Source organism: Micromesistius poutassou (assembly GCF_964030765.1).
Source record: "Micromesistius poutassou genome assembly, chromosome: 1".
NCBI classification, from domain to species: Eukaryota; Metazoa; Chordata; class Actinopteri; order Gadiformes; family Gadidae; genus Micromesistius; species Micromesistius poutassou.
The window spans coordinates 5,881,011-5,902,137 of NC_140271.1; the positions used below are offsets into that span (position 1 = coordinate 5,881,011).

Sequence of the window (21,127 nt, forward strand, 5' to 3'; positions counted from 1 at the left end):
AATTTTGGCATAGTTGGTATAGCGCCACCTAGGGGCAAATGTGAATTTGAGGGCTAGAATATCAAATTTTTCACCAGTCCCACAAAATGTGCCCAATAAAAATGAGTTTTCGAATATGTGCAGGGGGGGAAAAATGCAGTCGAAGACGGAGAAAAATAATAATAAGAAGAAGAAACACGAGGATTTCAATAGGGTCCTTGCCAAGTTTGGCTCGGTCCCTAATAATAATAATAATAATCACGAGGGTTTCAATAGGGTCCTTGCCAAGTTTGGCTCGGTCCCTAATAATCAGACCAAAAACAATAGGGACCTTGCCAGTTCTGGCTCGGTCCCTAACAAGTTAAAAATGTTATTGTATTACGATTGTATTGTATTTTGCTGTGACAACAACAAACATCCTGTTTCCATTTCAGAAAGACTTTCCGTCCGGTGCAGACGCCACGGGCGCCACTGAGGAGCGAGAAAAGAAGTGATGGCGGAGAAGAGGAGTGTAAAATATGTCAAATGTAAAATATAATGACTTAGAAAAAGAAAGTATCCATGATGCATATAAAACACTAAGAAAATAAGGGTGACTTGTAGCTTAGCTGGTCCTGGAGGAACAGCCTTAGAGAGGTCAGAAAACAGGAAGGCAACGTGTGGTCCAGTCAGCAGAACCACCGCTGTGAGTTCCCCCACCAGATGAAGGTCTCAGAGGAGCTCCCCTTGGAGGACCTCCTCCATGCCCCGCCCCCTCTGTGGACCCCCTCAAGGGGAGATCACCATGAAGCGTTGGAGACGGAGCAGACCGCGGCAGGGACCAAAGCTCTTCACCTGCATGAGCTTCAGGAGCCGGTCGGCTGCAGCACAGAACCCCAGCTGGCTCCATGGACTGGTGTCATCATGAGGAACCCCAGTGGAAGAACGCTGTGCAGGCCTGCCACCACCAGCCTGGGTCTTTACATGGGAGCTCAACAGAGTGCACTAACCAGTTACCACGCACTCATTGACTCTTCTATGGGCAGAGGTTGCACAGACGCACACGCCTGGACTGTTTCTCTCTGTAGCAGTGGGATGTTGTTAGACTAGATCCTGAGCTTATTCTTTTTGACCTGCACTAGTCGCTATGCAGAGGTCTCTTTTTTTGAGTGAGGTCAGTGGCCGTGCCAGCCATTGACTTGGTCTTGTTTCTTCCTGGTTTTGGTTCTTATTTCCTCCCAAGGCCCGCTTTATTTAATGAACTAAAGAACATTGTTGAAACACACATTGACACATTTCAAAGTTGATATTTAGTGTTAGGAAGAAATGATCGAAAAGGACTCCTCCTTTGTCTGTAAGGTCGCACTCACACTAGGCCCTCTGTACCGGGCCCGAGTACATCTGCCCCCTAAAGTCTAGATCGTTTGGCAGATCGTTAGTGTGAGCACGCCGTCCGTACTCCAGTACAGTTCAACTCCGTGGCCTCAGTTCACTTCAGAGAGGTGTGCTCAGGCCACGCTACAGACACTAATGAGCCGACACGCGCACGGATATGCAACCGTATGTACAAGAGGCAACCAAACTTTTTGAGATTGAGATTGCCTAGTGTGAGCACAGGCCAGCGGCACAGTGGGGGGGGGAGCAATCGTACTGGAGTACGGTACAGGGACACTTTGCCTAGTGTGAGTGCGCCCTAACGCACTCCTCGTTCACGCTCATTCTGCTTCTGGACTCAGAGAATGCGCAGTAGAGCACATTATTTAGAGACCTGTGTATTTATCACTGTTTTCTACTACTCTACTGCAAGGAGGTCAAAAATAAATCTGCCTTCATGTACCGGGTGGCCTTTGTGTCCTTATTCAATACATACAGGAGCAGGCACTTGGTTATCTGCTGATGTTCTAGTATGTATCTCTGCTCCTCTTCCATGGCCTTCACTTGACCGTACACCTGTATTCTCCCTCGTGCTGCATTGAGAACTTTCACTGCATCTTTCTCCATTTATCCTCCAGTCTTACGTAGAGCTGCATGCTCTTCTTAGATATTAGTTTTAATTTGACCCTCCTCTTCCTCTCTCTGTATTCTTCGCTTCACCTTCTATGCTTCTCGTTCTAAACTACGCTTTACGATCGCTGCCTCTTGACTTTCAGAACAGCTTGATAGAAGCGCCAGAACCCGACTGTGTGGTACTTCAGTCAAACAGAGAGCCTGCTTCCGGACAATCTTGTCCTTCTAGAATGCCTCTGTGTAGTCGACTTGAGGCTCTGGATTCAATGAACAGAGACATCTCTCCACACCCATCCACTCTGATGCTTGTCCTGGTCTGGAGCTGAGACTTCTCGTAGTTCAGTATAATCTCCAGCAAGGCTCCTGACATCACCAATGATGTCATTAAGCAGATCATCAGATAAAGGCTCTGCTGATTGTGATAATGGCCGCTGAGAAGATTTAACTTGTGTTCTTCGTTTGTCGTAAACATTCACCTTTGGCAAATAGCCTTCACTTAGCAATTATTTCCAAAAAACACAAAATTTGAAATATAGAACGTTCAATGAGAAAATGTATTCATCCTTTAACTTTTGCACATTAAATGTATCATAATTTATCACACACACCATAGCGATCATTCACAGTAAAATATTTGATGACCTGAAGATTTTTTCCCACACAATGACAGAACGCGGTCCAGAATGTGTAATTGGTGGCGCCTATTGTTTGTGTTGTTGTGTTCGGCGAACTGCAGCCCCAAGAGCCTGAAGACATACCAATGGCTGCCGTGGTCGGACTCTGTATTTATGTTGATGAGTGTTCGTTCTCCGCTTGTCCACCAGATGTCCTCAGAGTTGTCCCTGTGTGTCCTTGTCTATCTGCCACCTACACTTCATTTCCCTATCCGTCTCCCCATACACACAGTTCACTTGCTTTCTTCCCTTGTTGCTTCGTTGTTTTTCTCACGTCCTTGTGGTTCCCAAGTCCCCAAGTTAATACTATTTGACAGAAATGTATGGTTATCATGGTACAGGTATTGCCTATACTGTTATTACTGGAGTCTGCCTTGTTTGTTCAAGCTAAGCACTGTCTTATTGTGATTGGGCTCATAATATATTGATAAATACAAAAAATGGTTGCATTGTTGATATTTTCTTCAAAATGTTATTTCATTTTTTGTTTAAAATAATACTTGCTGTGGTAGAATGGGGTTCTAATTATATCCACACATATATTTGTTACATTAGTTTCTGTTCCATTCACACTTTAATTTCTCCATAGCTAGTTAATAATAAAAAAGTTAATAATAATAATGAATTTAATTGATGAAGTAATTCATAATAATGTTAATTATTGTTAACTGTAACACAATTAACACAAACAATTATAACTTGTCAAAATACAGAGATGAGAACGTTGCCCAAACCATCCTTCCACTTACTAAATGATTAATATTCAACCATATGGAGATTGATATACAATATCTGCTCCCACTACTTTTTATATTTTAAAGTTATTACCATACAGCTTTTTCTTATTTTTGTAAAGCTTGGTCCATTATTAAAAAAAGACATTAATCAAAAAATCTGACATTTAGACATTGAAGTTTCACTATTTAGCAAACAGTTTTATCAAAGGCAACTAACTTTGAATTTGGTTTTGGATACACAACTTTACGAAAAGGTATTTGAGTTAGGAAACCTGCTGAGGATGCCTACTACAGGTACTCTTTTATGTAAACCTCATGCATGGTAATGCTAAGATGCTTTTGGTTCATTTGCATTGTTCTTTGCATTTGGCTGTAACCCTCCTATAAAACTTGGTTATTGTGCAAATTCCTAAAACGTGTGTCTTGTTGAGGAAGGGTTGGTGGGCATTCAGAGGAGGAGCACCGCCAGGATGTGGTCCCTGCTGTTACATCTCAGTAAGTCTTTCTCATACTGCACCTTTCAACTACACTCTAAGGAATTAAAAATAAAAATAATTGTATTGCAAGATGTAGGCCTAATAACTATTTGGCCTATATACCTGGCCTACTATAGTTACTACTATGATATTAATAATTCACTGATTGGTTACATGCTACGTCCATATCTGTTTTATTTTCTGCTCAGGTTTTCTTGTCATCCTCTCACATGGTAAATACCTCAATGGTAAGGCTGTTTCACTCATTCATTTGAATGTGACTATCATGAATGTGATCCATGTTGTTGACGCCATCACATCCATACCTCCAGGATCCTGCAACGGCTACACCAACCTGACGGATCCATGGCGCAACAGCGCCTTTACAAGAACTGACTGGCCCGGCTTCCCCAAAAATGACATCCTGCTACACAACAAGTGGTGGAGATTCACAGGGATTGGTGGAGATACAGCGATTACTACTTGTCACAGTAATACAGGTGGCTTCATGTACCCGTGGCAGGTAGTGGTGACCTATCCAAACATTGAATCCCTGACACCAACAAGGGGAACTACCCGGGCAGCCAATACTGGTTGCGGTACACACGGAATATCGTTTGACTTTGTGTTCTGTCCGGGCGGCTTCTATGTCTTCAAACCGCTTGAAGCTGGTCCAGGCAATATCGGTTTCGCTACCTGTGAGAATATTATTTTATTTTATATTTCACCCCTTTACTATACACAATAGGTCCGAACTCATGTTGATAAGACGACGATAAGTGATGATAAGTGAGTGTTTGTATGTGTGTGTTTGTGTTGGTGTGTGTACTCTCATTCAGATCATTCTAAGTGTGGTCCAAAATCCTGCGGTCCCCTTGCTGAATGTACCTCTGAGGGAGGCTGCGTTTGTGTGTCTGGGTATGAAATCCCCCCAAAGCACCTTCCTGTTAATGGCTCCTATGGCTGTGTTGGTGAGCTCCATTGGTCTCTCTTCACTTTGGTTCCGATAACATATTTCTGGTGTTTTGGCTTAGCTTGATTTAGCTTGTTTTAATTGAGCTTGTTTAGCTTATCTTATCTTAGTTTACTTGTTCATTGCAGGATGAGATCTGCACTTAATAATACTAATAAAAACAACGACAACAACAATATTTTCTTAATTATTGTTAATAATAATGATGAAGATGATGAAGAAGATGATGTTGATTCTTATTCAGTGTGTAGTTGTGCAAACAATGCCTGTTGAATGTCTGCAGACATCGATGAGTGTGTGAAAACTTCTGATATCTGCGGCCCGCACTCCATATGCACCAACGTCAATGGAACGTACAACTGTACCTGTCTGCCAGGATTCAACGACACTAATCCCGCAGAGAAACTAGGAACGACTCACTCCTGTGAAGGTATCCCTCCTAAAAAGATTTCCCAACATTTGGTGTTTAGATATTACTTACTTATGATGATATTAACCTTCATGCCTCTGATGTGAGTCGATAAAGCACTTATACCGGTACACAATGCTGGCGTGCAGCGTGAACAATCATGCACGCACACACACATGCACACACCTGCAAACACACACACACACACACACACACACACACACACACACACACACACACACACACACACACACACACACACTCTTTATCATATTTATTAGATATATATCAAATAATTAAAATAAAATCCAACATCCAGCTGCCTTAAACCAACAGATGTTTCTTCTCACGAATCCAACAGAGACAAGTCACGGCTTTTCCTCTCCACCTCAACTTGGTCTGTCCTCTGCTTTTATGATGTTCACTCCCTAAAATGTCTCCTTGTCTCTCTTCGCAGACATTGACGAATGTCTCCAATCCCCCTGCGGTGAGGGAGATTGTAAGAACATCCCAGGAGATGTTGAATGTGATTGCCATGTGGGGTATCAGCTTGGGCCTGCTGCAGCTCCACCATGCCACGGTCTGTAGAAAGCACTCCAACACCAGCTCCAACCCCCAGTGGGACAATATCCCTGTGGTATACACACGGCCATCATGGTATCTGTGACTGATTTTGGTTGGAGTTGAGTTCTGTTAAGATGTGTTTCTTCTTTCCACTAATTGCCCCCTTGATTAGATATTGACGAGTGTTTCAATTCCACCGTCTGCGGCCCTCGTTCCAACTGCACCAATGTTCCTGGAAAACATATCTGCCAGTGTGAGCCGGGATACGAAGCCACCGACCCGTCCACGGCCCCTGATGAGGACAACACCTGTGAAGGTATCTAGTCACGCCATCTGCTGAATGACCAGCGCCTATGTTCAGGGGAACGGGAGACTGAGAGACGTGGAGTCGCTCCCCAACAAGTCAATGTCAATTTCACTTTAGCGCCCGAACACCATGAGCCAATGAGACGTGAGGAGGTGAGCTTTACCGTCGTCAGCAGAACGCTGAGGGGGCGAGGAACCAGGTGCTGGTGCAGAGCAAGCATCTCTTGAGATTTATTATTATACCACAGTTAGCAACCAAATATAAAGTATATTCAAAATAAAGTCATGATGTGATTTAATAAAAACATGTTCCCTTTTCTTAGTTTCATCTCAATTTGCCAGGAATTACATGGGGTCTGACCGACGAAAGGTCGTAAACTTATGATTGCTTGGCTTAGAAATCGAGAGACCTGAATGTCTTCAGGTCTCTCGATTTCTAAGCCAAGCAATCATGAGTTTACAACTTTTCGTATAAATCTTAATCGTAACTATAATATAAAATGATATACACATTATATTAACCTTGTTTGTATAATTAGTTGTACATTTAGAATGAATTAGAATAGTTTCCCCTTGGACCTAGAGATGCCTCCCTTCCTCTCTCTCACTGAAAGGTGTTGAAATAGTTTGGATTTGCACTGTAGCCACGAGGTCTGAACTGGGGCCAATTGACTGACTTCTCTGTGGATTCCTTTGGCTGTCTTGCAGCCTTGCAGACATGTCCACTTCACCCCTAGTGGATTGCAAATTAACTTGTTCTCTCCCGCCATGGCTGACTTCAGCCGTGACCAATCCTAACCTCTCCTCGATGGTCCCTCCCCTCCCCTTTGTTTCCTTTGTTGTTTCTGTCCACCACGTGAACGTTTCCATATAAGAATCATGTACCCATTGTCTCACTGAATGTATGCTTTGTAAATCACTGCCTGTATCTTTCCATGATCATGTTCTTAAATCAAATCAAATATTTTGCAGCCAAGTAAGTATCCTTAAAAAATAAGTGAGTCTTCATCACTGCTCAAGCCAGTAGGCCTTATAACAGCCTAGAAATTGAGTGGTTTTCTCCACACATACATACACAAATACACATTGCTAATTTAATACTTTTACAGATTTTACTCTCACACATTTCACATGCATTTGAGAGCCACTAGCACAATCAGTTTTGACTAAATCGAAATGGTTTAGCAAGTGCTTAAAGTTGTTGTGGCACATAAAGTGTTTTCAAGTTGATGATGAAACATTCAACCACCTTTATTTTCTCCACATTGAGACACCAATCCCTACTGTAACATAGTCAAATAACAGAAAAAGCAATAACAACAAGTCCACTGTTAAAAAAATACAGTAAGAAGATTCAACTTAGACATGCAACTCAGAGACACAGAGCTAATCTCACAGATTTGCTTAATGTAAATCCAAGACACTAAGAAAAACAAAGAGATAGAACATTTGAAAACACAAGGTACAGGCAAAAAAGCTGTGGCCTGGAGCTAAACACACAAGCGGTGTATTGGATAGAGGCTGCTGAGGCACTCTGGTAGTCAGGGAAACAGCTACAGCAACCATAGACACATAGCAGAGGCAGGGCAGCTAGCATGCCAGCAGGAGCCAATGGAGCCAAAGGTTGGAGTACTTATACATCATGCTCATTGATCCGATCAAGATCGCTCAGTTCTGGAATATTATTAGAGTTAAGGCTGCAGAGTGTCCAATTGGCATCCAGCAGAAATGGAACAGACAAACGGCTGTCCAAAGTTAGATATAGTTAGATGTTAGATATGACCTATAGTTAAACAAACTATATAAATAAATACAATTTATAAATCTATTAAGGAACCTCATTGCTTGACACTATGCTATCCTGTACAATGACATCAGCTTGGAAGTAAAATGTAAAACACAGCTCCACTTCCGCCGTTGAAAAGGGAGGGGTGAGAGGGTAGAATCTGCAACCTCACCTCTAGATGGCACTAAATCATCCGTACTGCCCCTTTAAAGATTTTGGGTAAATATTTAAGAAACTGTAAATGTTGGTGATGGAACTTTGAACTTGGGTGTACCCAAACCAGCAAATGATGGATACATTTTCCAAATCACCAAATGTGAAAAAGTAAAGGATGGTTGTGGTCAAATAATTTATGTAAAATATGTTTTATGTCTCTGGACAGATGTTGATGAGTGTGTGGAAGACGTCACCATCTGCGGCCCTGAGGCCATCTGCAACAACACAATCGGGGCCCATTTCTGCACCTGTAACCACGGTTACCGTGTCGACCTTTCAGATATGATCGCCAGCTCTGATAATCCATGCAATGGTGTGTGGTTGGAGTTAGGGCTTCATGTGTCCAACAATGTTGTGCTTGTACTGCCCTGATTCAAAAGCAGCTCAGGGTCGACCAACCTCCTCTTCTCCACAGACATCGATGAATGCAGTGAGACGGTGGATCTTTGTGGAACTAAATCCGTGTGTACCAACGTACCAGGGACCTTCTACTGCTCCTGTCCTGACGGCTACTTCCCCACCACTGGGGTCATCTGGGAACTGGATGTTACGTTCTGCCAAAGTGAGCATAAGCACATATTAAAAGTTAATAGTGTAGTGCCATGGAATGCACTTCTAAAGGAATGAAACCAACCTAAAGAGAAGCTCGAAAACATCGAAATTCAAGATGCTACCAACGCCTTATGATGTAGACCAACCACATTTAGCTGATTTCAACAGCTACAAAATAAAATAAAAACCCTGTTCCATCTGTATTAGGATCTTCACGGGCTAAGATGATGTAAGAATGTTCAATATTATGATTATTTATTGAAATGATTCATATATTATTGTCTTAAACAATAACCTTATAGGTATTCCGGAACTTCTTGATGCGATTACACCTCCAGAGGCAAGTACAGTTTTTTAAATCTTTTAAACAAATCTAAAATAAATAGTCTGGTAAAAGCATCTGTACAAAGTTTGAAAACAAGCCATTCCTAAAAATTTGATGGAAAATATTTGATAGTGGATTTATATTGCTGTTTCAGGGACAAACAAAAGAAAGAACTTTTCTTGGAAATGTCAACCAACAGCTGAAGGATAATGCAGACGTCATTCTGCCAGAAGGGGTCAGTGTATGGATCCACAGTTAGTTAGTTCACAGTCTCTCAAGACAGACCAGTGGCGTCTTTTTCTTCATACGCTCCAGCCTACATGTCTGTTCTTTAGGGACGTTTTGGGTGACGGGATTCAGAAACCCAGAACGGGATCCCAGGTATTTCAACCAATCACGATGCAGAGTTAATCTTTGCATTCAAATCACATGCCTCGGTTATGATTTCATAACACTGTGTCTAGGAAATTTACTTAGAATTTGTCCGACTTGTTGGCTGTAGAGGTGTAAAAAAAAGTATGCAAGCTACTCATCTGTCTTCAGAGACTACTTAGTTATCAAACAGATAACCTTATTGAGGTTTGAAACATGAAACTGGGTTACACAAAATAAACAGGCTAATGACAGTTGGCAGTTTGTTGTCTTTTTTTTCAGACAGTGACAAACAGCTTTTCTGCATCAATGGTACATAAAGCATTCATGTCATGCAAATCTTTAATCCATTAATGCCCTTGAATAAATATTCAAGGGCATTCATATTGTCAGCCAACTATAGCAACGCTTTCCTTCTGCCCCAGGAAGTGTCAGGTGCTAACTCTGAGTCGCCCACGGCGGTGACCAGTGATGGTGACGCAGACACAGGCAGTGTGATCCTGGACATCTCTGAGGGTCTGGTTTCTTCCCTGGTAGAACCCAACCAGAATGCAACCAACAAGACGCTCCAGACTGCAGTAGTAGGTAGGAAACGTGCCACCAAGGCATTAAAACTAGTACCTAGTCCCTAGGTTGTAGGAACCAGGTTGTAGGAACGAGGATCTAGGAACTATGGTAAGGCTTGCTGGATCACAATCAACTTGATGGTTTGACAACTTTCTCTGTAACTTTCCCTCTAGATTTGAGTATACAGACCTTCAGTCTTGGAAGCAGTAATGGAGAGAGTAATGTCCTTTCGGTCAAAGGAATCAGCATGGAGGTCAACCTCGAGGCTCTGGCTCAGGACAACAATGGTGAAAGAACTGAATGGGTGGAAGAACTGAATGTGACCCATAAACCTTATTTACCTGGCTACCATCTTGGGTTGTTGTTCTAGTATATTTGAGGACCAAATCAAAATGCATTCTAGTGGGGAAATTAAATTTAGAACAAAAGTTATTGCATTAAGTTGGCATGGTTTCCAAATATTGTTCTTTGATTTGAACACTCATGAATGTACGATTTGTGTGAATATCAAATCAGTTGAATCAATACTCTGTCTTCGTAATTATGGATACTGTGGTTGCTTTAGTCTCATTCTAGTTTCATTTTCCATTGTGCCCATGACATTTAAAAATAAAAACTGCCGATGTCCTGATGTGGAAAAATTAAATTGAAAGTAGACAAATCCTCCTCTGAACCATTAATGGAGATTCAGATCTAAATCAAACTTTTCCCACTTTTCCCCCTTTGGGCTTAGCCAAATGTTCTGGATGTTTTTTGGAACATAATGAAACTGTTGGCTTTGTTCTCATTAATGATCTTGTGGCATGTGTTCAAATATAGGGAGGTAAAACCATAGACTTTCAACACTATGGATGTAGCTTCTGTGAAGTCACCCAAGGGTTTACACACGACCGTTGTGAAGCAGTAGATTTTTCTAGAGATTTTGGAAACCAGGATATTTTCAAAGCTGCAATGTTTGGCGCACTCATGGAGGGAATTCAATGGCCGCCTTAAAGTATGACAAAAACATTTACAGATTCAATCTTAACAACTTCATAATGAAATAAAACTGAACCAAGAAACAAACTGTATTTGCTTTGTATTCAAGAAAAAAATCACAATTTTCCTTTTGACGATGCCTCAGTGAAAAGGGTCAACTCTCTTGGTCATCATAATGGAGAAAAAACCTTTGTTGCAGGATCGGCAGCGGCTGCAGTCCTCACCCTCAGCGGCATGGAGGGGATTCTCAGTCACCGCTTCTTCAAGACCGAGAACCAGACTGAGATGAACTCTGACATCATCACCGCCTTCCTACCCAAAACCAAGCACTCCAACTTCTCCCAACCTGTCAACTTCACCATCCAGCACAAGAAGGTGAACTGTCAGACATCCATCCATACCTCCACCCATCCATCCATACCTCCACCCATCCATCCATACCTCCACCCATCCATCTATACCTCCACCCATCCATCTGTACCTCCACCCATACATCCGTACCTCCACCCATTCATCCATACCTCCACCCATCCATCCATACCTCCACCCATCCTCTGTCCGTCATCCTTAAAGCGATTCTCTCATGTGTTCTTCACTGTGTTACTGCAAATGACTACCCTGGAAATCCAGAGTTCTCAAGAGAGCACAATTTGAATTTGCTCAGCGAGTCACTCTGGGAACGAGCAATATACTCATTTCCCGATTCCCCTGGATCCGAACATTAACCGATCACATCGGTGTATCTGATATAGGTGGGCCAAAAGCGTTGCTGTTTTACCGTACGGATACTGCAAGAGTCTATTGATTGGTCGTAGGGTTATCCAATTGCATGCAGTGATATTTTCAAATGCTTGGTGCCGCCCCTCGAGTTGGGCCATTTTCATTAATCGTTGCCAGACCCTACAGCTTTCTAGATGTGGGTCTGGATTTCCAGGCTAGCAAATGACTGCTGAGACTCCTGGTTGTGCCCCTAGGTGTGAGACTTGTTGCAGTCTTGAGATTTGCATTTTTCTGCTTCTCCCTAAGGGAGTTTGCCATTTTGTTTTTGCTCATTTGTATTTCTCCTAAAGATGTAGACACTTTACGAGTGTATTTTGTTTAAACAGAGACTGTGGGTTTTGATTAACAGACAGAGGTTATTTTGGTTATTCTTTTTCTGCCCAAAAGCCATCCTTCCTTTGTTTTGTTCCTTTATTTTATACAGTGAAAAATAATTTCACTGTATAAAAATAAATTATTTGTTTTTGAACAGTTCCTGGTTAACCTGTCATTTATATTAACTGTTTTGTCATTGTTTTTTCCTCCTCAGAAAGCGGAGGCTGGCCTGGTGACCTGTGTGTACTGGGAGGGGAAAGACCAGACGGCCGCAAAGGTGGATGCCTCGACGGGCGAGGAGGCAGAGGCCAGCCACTGGTCGGTAAAGGGCTGTTGGGTGGCGTACTCCGATGAGAACTACACCATTTGCAGCTGTTCCCACCTCTCCACCTTCGCTCTCATCCTGCAGATCGGAGACGTACGTACCAAGCAGCCCACCCTGAGGCGGGTTGACCGCTCAATGTGTCGTGTGAGTGTGTGTGTTTGTGATGCATGCATGAGTGGCTGCTTATGCTCATGCATGCACCTGCTAACTGCTTATTTGTACGTGAAAGAGTGTTTAGATCAGGCCCAGTTGTCATAACAAATTATGAAAACTGAAGAAAAGCCAAACCTTTCATGACAACACGTGTTCAGGACAATCGAAGAAGAATGGTACGGTGAATTTTGTCGAAGGCAGCACTGCGATCAAGCAGCACCTGTGGTGAGCATTGCTCTCCGGTAAGATCACTAACTGCTGAATAGAAAGCCATCAACGTAGACCTCAAGACCAAATTTCCGCAGACAACATTGCTTGTGTTGTTATTGTACAAAATACCAACCGGTGCCGGTTTTATCTGCAAAGCATTCATGATTTTCTTGTTCCTCACCAGCCTCCTCCAGAGAACACCTTCCTGGAGTGGCTGAACAGAGTGTGCGTGAGCATCGGCCTGTTCTTCTTCGCACTGGCCATCGTGACCTTCCTCCTGTGCAGCTGGAACGCCAAGATCAACAACACGGCCCGTCTGCACCTCTGCATCAGCCTCGCCTCATCCCACTTCCTGATGCTCTGGATGGACCGATACGTCGACGATAAGGTGTTTGTTCACACAGTAGGGGAACAGATCCACCGCCTGTGAGGATATATGCTCGCCTCATGATACCGGGAGGACATTCTTAGTGTTGAATGAGAGGGAGGGCATTTTTAGTGTTGAATGAGAGGGAGGGCATTCTTAGTGTTGAATGAGAGGGAGGGCATTCTTATCTTTTGAGGTTTTGCCTCATTAGCGTTATAATTTATAAGGGGCCTGACCAAATGTTTCATAGACACAAACGCAAGCCAGAGTCAAGACTTGGTCTACCTCTTTTTGTACTGACATTGAAATCTATACTTTGTAACTTGCAACTGAGAAGGCCGGAGAAGGTTAGGCCAAATAAGGAAATGAAATAGGAAGGTAGGCCCTATGATATGAGGTCATAGGACGGTAGGCCACATGAGGATGTAGGGAGGATGAAGAGCATAGAGGATGGTCGGATAAATACCTTGAACCTGGTCGTCTCTGTAGGTGGCTTGTAAAGTCATGGCCGGCGTGCTCCACTTCCTGATTCTGGCCAGTTTCTCCTGGATGCTCCTGGAGGCCCTGCAGCTCTTCCTGCTGGTCTGGAGACTTTCCAAGGTCCAGGTCATCCAGAGGGACGGCCTCCCCACACCAGTGCTGTACCTGATTGGCTATGGAGCACCGTTTGTGATTCTGGGCGTGTCTGCCGCAGTGTTTTCTGATGGATATGGCGCCACAGACTCACAGGTGTGAGTAGCACTGCCAGTGACCCACACACATATGACCATGTGTACCTATAGGTACGTATATGACATACACACACTTTGTTCTTATAACTGTAGGTGCTGGCTATCCACAGAACGCAACTTCAACTGGGCTCTGACTGGGCCTGTGGTCGCTCTCCTTGGTGTGAGTACATTGGCTTTTAATTGTATTTGTATTTTTCGTTACACTGTGAGATGGGACAGAAACCGACACATAGCATGAGCAACAAGTGACTTGGTATTCTGTGCGGCAGTACCCAGCAAAGCATGTTTTTACTTTATTTTCCTTGGTAGTTGTTGGGTGAAGGTTTGGTCAACATGTTTAATAGATGTTCGCCAACCTTCTGAAGCTGGTGTTTGGTGGGGCAGTGTGCCAGCATGAGAGGTCCTCTGCTTCTCTGTGCCCATTCCAAGGTCATCTAGGGGTAATGCTGTAGGATGTGGGTTTAGATCCTCTAAAATGATACTTTGTGTCGTTGAAGATGAACGTGGTGCTGTTCTGTGCCACCCTGGTGTGCCTGAGACCCACGCTGGCCAGCATGAAGAGTGACGTGTCGCAGTCCAAGGACACCAGGTCAACCAGACTCTTCTCTCTGTCTGTCCGTCTGTCTTTCTGTTACATTAACTGGAACTATTCCAGCCAATGAGGGTGAGTAACGTGGTTGGTCCAGAGGGGGCGCCCTGTCCCTGATCCGCTTGGCTGTGCCTCTCTTGAACGTCTCTGCAGGTTGATCGTGTTCAAGATCCTGGCCCAGTCGGTCATCCTGGGCTGCACTTGGGTCCTGGGTCTGTACCAGGCCAACCTCTTCTTCCAGGTGCTCTTCATTCTGCTCAACTCCCAGCAGGGAACCTTCCTCTTCATCGTGCACTGTCTGCTCAACAAGGAGGTGGGTCCAAATCAGGTCCAAAACACTTGTTATGGTTCATCTTTATACAGGACAGTAAGAACAGCACAATGTTTATCACACTGCTATATTGATAATCGTGATATGATGAGTTATAATATTATGAGTGAAACATTGAAAATACAACACATGTTACCACTATCCAATAGAAAGTGTCTCCAATATTTAATATGCCATATGTCATTCAGTTCAGATTATTAATGATATTAAAGAGTATTAATCCATGTTATGTTGTTGTTCCTCCAAGGTGAGGGGAGAGTACATCAAATGGCTGTCCTGCTCATTCGGGAAATCCGGAAACGCTGCAACAGCGGTGAGTGCATAGACATTTAATTCAATGCATATTTACACATTACAACATTCAAGGAAATACACCAAATATCCTTCAAAATCATGATTCCTGACTTTGTACCTATTTTGTGTCGTGAGCAATACGCTCATCCATCAACACGTAGTACGTAATGTTATGATGAAGTTAACAGAACATTCCTTTTTTTATTACGTTTGATATTATTACTATTGTATTGTGATAATCACAACAAACATCCTTTTTCCCCACTTCAGAAAGACTTTCATTCCGGTTCAGACAACATGGACGCCACTGAGGAGTAAGACAAGAAGTGATGGCGAGAAAAGGAGTGAAAGGAGGAAAACAACGGATGTAAAGAATTATGAATTCAAGTTTCCATAAAACATGTAAAACACTATGAAAAAACTGTTACTTGTCTCTTTTGTAGGTTCTTTTCTCATAAAAATGGATTACATTTCTTGCAACACCAGTTTTATTTTCGTGAATAAGTAATAAGTAATGACAACAAAATCACTTGACTGTTGAGTTTTGAATAATGGACATACAGCACACCCAAGACGTTCCATCTACATCAACTCAGGGAGATCCCACACGCATCGTTCACCTTCACAGCCTGTTGTGGAGGAACAGCTAACACGGAACATGTAGTCCAGTCAATCAGTCAACTCTGTATGGGAATTCAATTTGATCAATTATTTCATTAGTATAGCCCTTTCATTTCCAAGGGTATATTCGAAGAGTTGAACATCTGAACCTGTTTTGTTGAGCTGTGTCAGAGTTAGACACCAACCGTCTATGTGAGCATTTGCCTCCGGCATTATTCAATGAAACAGACTTTAACAAGGCTTTTATCACAACCAACCAGTGACTTCAGCTATGAAAGCACTTGGTTGCTATTAGCATATAGCAGGCTAGCAGGCTGTGTGTTAGCTGAACGTGCCTCCAGGCTTGCCGCTTCTCTAAGTTGTACAATGTGCTCGCTGTGTGGGGATTAGCACTCCAGAGACACTCTCAGTTTAGGTGAATGCTGAAGCTGCTACTTGCGAAAAGCGGGGTAGGACATAGGAGGGTAGGACATAGGGGGGTAGGACATAGGAGGGTAGGACATAGGGGGGTAGGACATAGGGAGTAGGACATAGGAGGGTAGAAGGTAGGACACAGGAGGGTAGGACATAGGAGGGTAGGACATAAGGGGGATTGCCATGACTACGTCGGCCCTGAGAGCACAACTCAAACACAAACCAAATGGACAAAACACAAGCAAACATCTTCAGTTTGACGACGCATGCGCAGCACAGCACGTTACAAAGACCTCATCAGTCCCAGTGCAGATGGGGAACGTTTCCAGAGGACACTTTCAGATGATGCACATGTCTGGAGACGCTTGTTGCTGTGATGTTGTGACTCATGACGTTATTGAAGTCGTTGTCTTTCAGTGGTGCGGAGCTCAGATGTAAGATCACATACACAGACATATAAACAGACGTTTCAGTGTCCTCGTGATGTGGCGTTCCTGCGACGTGTTTGTTGAGCTTGGTGCGGCCTCTCTAAACGATACGACTGCGTTGTCAGACTGATGAGGTGTTTTGCTTAATCTGCTTGTATTCTGTGTGTTTGCATGTGTCATCTTAGGGTGTCAAACCGATGAAGACGTCCTCCTCATTTGCTTGTGTTTTGTCTGTTTGCAGGAGTTAGCTTCAGTTGTCTGCGTTGAGCACCCAAGGCCACCATAAGGTAGGGCTTAGGGGGTAGGCCTTAGGAGGTAGGCCTTAGGAGGTAGGCCTTAGGAGGTAGGAAGGTAGGCCTTAGAAGCTGGGCCACCATAGGGCCTAAGCCATGTGGCAGATGGTGGCATTACAGTCTAATGGAGAAAAACTTGTTCTTCCTTCAGTGTTGGAGAACATGTGTCAAACGAGTTTTAGCACTTAATGGTCTTTTAATAACCCACTTGTCTCGCTTTTTACCTAATTTATAACACTGCAGTGACCAATTGTTTCTACAGAAGTCACCCTTACCCTTACCCTTACTTTTACTGTTTGAAAATGACTCATTATGTACTAAAACAGAGGTAGCAGGTGATGATCCCAAAAGCAAACAATGAATTGTCTGATAACCTCAAATAATAAACCATAAATAATGCGACTGCTTGCATTACCTGAAGTTCCCCACTAGGGCGCAGCACATGAACGCACTGGTCCTTCTCCGAGTCCATTCTCTGTTTGTTCTCAGAACGCCTCAAAGATGGTGACTCACACGCTCACACAGTTTATTAGCCGGCAGGGTCCTAATAAGCCACTAGGATCCCCCTAAGGAGTGTCGTGGGAGCAGGTAACATTGAAAGAGGATGATTGATTGGTCAAACGGGAACTCTTTGGAGGCAATGATTGCGATTGGAAAGAAACTAAATTAATAACATTTTAAATTTGATTGATTTTCCTAAGCCATAAGGGGGCCGTAACCCTTATTTTGAACACACTATGGGACGGATAGATCGCAGGGATTATTGATCTCCACATCATCACCTTCATGTTTGCTCATGTCCTTTAATTGATTATTGTTTCATTGATCTCTTACTACTGCTTTGGTGTGATAGAGCACGGGACACGGAGGTGTGGACGGCGTGGCTATGACTCCTACAGGTGTGTGTGTGCTCATGTGTGTTGATAACAGGGAGCCGGGTTCCAGTGGTCTACAGGGATTCAGCTCGGCTCCACATGTGTTCCTCAGGCTCCATTGGACCTGCTATTCCAACTGGAATGGCTTGTCAAGCAGCTTAATCAGCCGCCAAATCGTCTTTGGGTCTGAGGAAATGTCATGTAATGTTTTAGCAATTCTTCAACTTTGTTTTGACATGCGGCCATAAAGCAGAAACTTGTGTTTCATGTCCGCATCGGCCTGATATCAACCTGACATCAACCTGACATCAACCTGACATCAGCCTGTCATGACTCACAGCGGCCTGGGCAATTCCCAGTCCAGAGGGGCTCCCTGCCTCGGGCTGGACGGCCTCTGCTCCTCCTCCAGCCGGAGGGGTCCAGCCTGAGAGGTTTGGGAAGGTGCCCGGAGACGGAGCGTTGTAACGGCCGTGTTGCGTTGCTCTGGTCAGGCCAGTGGGACCTGCTGTGTCTGCGTCGGGGCTGCTGATGTCTCTGAGGTCATGGCAATGCGCTGACTGCTCCCCTCTACGGTGGTCGAGATGCTACCAGTAAACCGCACACTCCTAAAGAAGAAATACATGAACGCCGATCACACTCACTGGGCATTCTTAAAAAGCCTTTGTCATGGACTCCTTCCCATCCACAATCCAGGATCTCTCTCCCCTTTCTTTTGAAAGTATGTCTTTGACGTGGTGAAAGGGTTTCCGTCTATGGACTGTACAGCTACTCTGGGGTTAGAGGTGGACGGATTTGTAAACATAGATGAATAATTACTTTGAATCTCATTTTGTCTTGTCTCTCCTCACCTTATTATGTCTTATGTTATTATGTCTTATTCTTCCTCGTTATGTATTATCTCATCTCATTATGTCTGATTTCATCTCAGTATTTCTTACCTCGTCTTATTATCTCTCATCTCATGATGTCTCATCTCAGCTCATGATATCTCTTCCATTCAGAAGCAGTTTACTGCTGGTGAGAATAAGAAAGCCGACCACATAAACACAGAAGGGCTGCACCGTGGGTTAAAGAGTCTCCCTCTGCTCTCCCTCCCTGCCTCACGACTACACTCTGTTACCATGGAAATGAGGCTGCAGCACTCAAGACGTGATCTGATTCCGCTAGCCTATCGGGTGGCAGCATCTGCACTCTGAGACGCGGACCTCAAATGCTCCAGTCCCGTTATTTCTCCACCGCCCGGCCCTCAGGCATCAGCACATTTCACCCCCCCCCCCCCGAACACACAGGTGTGCCCTGAGTCCTGTGTGGACTCCATGGGGGGCGGGGGTCCCTCTGATCACTGCCGCTGTGAGTGCTGTCAGCGAGGGAGGGCGGTGTGTCCACGCGGTCGCTCTATTAGAGCTTTTGAGTGACCAGTCCATTCCCAGTCCATTCCCAGTGCACTCCCAGTCCATTCCCAGTGCATTCCCAGTGTCTTCGGATAAGGAGAGCAGTTTATAAACAGTCTTCACACGTGTGGAACCTTAGTGGCAGAACTCACTGCATTTATCCTCAGGATTGATTCATTAGTTTCTTCCGTATGAATACAAAAACTGGTTCTAACGCTCAACACTGTAGTTAATAATAACTACAGTGTTGTGCGCTAGAACCAGTTTCTTATGGTTTGCGTATGCAAACATGTTTTGCATCAACCAGACGCCTAGGCTATATGCCGAACTATGGAAAGGGTTACAGGCTATATACCAAACCATTAAAGCTAAAGGCTAAAGGTTTTACATGTTATATGACCAAACTATAGAAGCTACAGGCTAAAGGATATATAGGCTATATGCTAAACTATAGAAGCTACAGGCTAAATGATATATAGGCTATATGCTAAACTATAGAAGCTACAGGCTAAAGGATATATAGGCTATATGCTAAACTATAGAAGCTACAGGCATAAGGATATATAGGCTATATGCTAAACTATAGAAGCTACAGGCTAAAGGATTTATAGGCTATAGTGTTTGGCTTAAGGGCTGATTATGGTTCTGCAATGACCACGCAGACGCTTCAACGCAGTCGTGAACCTTTATGGTTCTTTATGGTCTTTACAATATTGCCTGACATTCACCCATTCATACACACATTCACACACCGACGGCGGCGTCAGCCATGCAAGGCGACAGCCAGCGCGTCAGGAGCAGTTAGGGTGAGGCGTTTCGCTCAGGGACACCACGACACTCAGCTAGGAGGAGCCGGGGATCCAACCAGCAACCTTGTGGTTACCAGCCCACCCGCTCTACCTCCTGATCTAATGTCGCCCCATGAATGAATAATAAATACATTTAATAACGTTTTAATCTATCCATCCATCCTAACAGAGACTGAAGATTCCATGGAGAAGGGATTTAACAGAGTTGGTGATCATGAGGCCAGAGTCCGGACTCCACCGGTCCTCTTGACTTAACCTCTCGGAGTGCCGTGGAGACCCACAAGGCATTTTAATTAGAAATCTTATTATGTATTTATATTATAGTTATGGTCTCTCCTTCAAACGGGCGGAGAACCGGACACACAGTCAGAATGAAACGGAAAACCAAAAGAGAAGGGGGATCTGAGGCGTGGAGAGGTAATACTCTACGATAGAGAGGTATACTCTACAGTACAATAGTACGTACAACGATGAGGGTGTTCTCCTACTGTACTTCAATCAGAACAAACAATGGAACTATGGAATTAATATTCATAATTAATACCTCATGTCGGAAAACAAAGTTCTCAGAGGACATGAATATGTACAATTGGGACCTTCACTACTAAACGTATTGTCCATAACACAAAGTGAACTGTTTTCTGTGTGCTGCTGCCTCCCACATGAACACACTGGGCTCTGGAGGCTGAGAGGAGGCTGAGAGGAGGAGAGGCTGAGAGGAGGAGGAGAGGAGGCTGAGAGGAGGCTGGGAGGAGGAGAGGAGGCTGAGAGAAGGCTGAGGCGGAGCGAGGTCCGTATCCACTGGTTTATGTTTTAAATCAGCCACATCGCAGACCGTTGTCTGACACACATAAAGCGTTCAGTCACCAATGCAGCTTGCAAAGATAATGGAAAGCGATTATGCAATAGCATAGATTTCTGGAAATATAATCACTCAACTCGACTATTTGTTTGTGTGTGTGTAGTATGTGTGTGTGTGTGTGTGGGGGGGGGGGGTGTTGATGGGAGATGAGCAGAACAGGAGGGGGAGGGTGTAAATTGGGTTTGATCACAGCTTCGACATGTTCTGACAAGTAGAACGACTGAACCCCATCACCACCAGCCTCCATCACCAGCCTCCATCACCACCAGCCTCCACCACCAGCCTCCATCAGGAGCCTCCATCACCACCAGCCTCCATCACCAACCTCCATCACCAACCTCCATCACCAGTCTCCATCAGGAGCCTCCACCACCACCAGCCTCCATCACCAGCCTCCATCACCAGCCTCCATCACCAACCTCCATCACCAGCCTCCATC

At 44.1% G+C, this 21,127-nt stretch overlaps 2 protein-coding genes across 2 annotated transcripts in view; both read left to right on the plus strand.

The window, feature by feature from the left end:
• Nucleotides 1-473, plus strand: part of LOC311382361 (adhesion G protein-coupled receptor E3-like) — a gene marked incomplete at both ends in the record, with an annotated part of 145,202 nt that extends 144,729 nt beyond the window's left edge. The window contains one exon of the mRNA XM_084488512.1: nt 414-473. Coding sequence (XP_084344638.1) covers nt 414-473 — 60 coding nt within the window. The remainder of the gene's footprint in view (nt 1-413) is intronic.
• On the plus strand, nt 473-15,313 carry LOC311382377 (adhesion G protein-coupled receptor E3-like; the record flags this gene model as incomplete). The annotated part of the gene is made up of 19 exons (XM_084488513.1): nt 473-490; nt 583-958; nt 4,185-4,375; nt 4,692-4,823; nt 5,692-5,871; nt 6,051-6,114; nt 8,273-8,356; nt 8,588-8,668; nt 9,749-9,940; nt 10,096-10,209; nt 11,100-11,275; nt 12,210-12,413; nt 12,868-13,071; nt 13,540-13,781; nt 13,875-13,941; nt 14,279-14,370; nt 14,524-14,683; nt 14,949-15,014; nt 15,266-15,313. The coding sequence occupies 19 exons, from the start codon at nt 473-475 to the stop codon at nt 15,311-15,313; spliced, it is 2,691 nt and encodes an 896-aa protein (XP_084344639.1).
• Nucleotides 15,314-21,127: the final 5,814 nt, after the last annotated feature.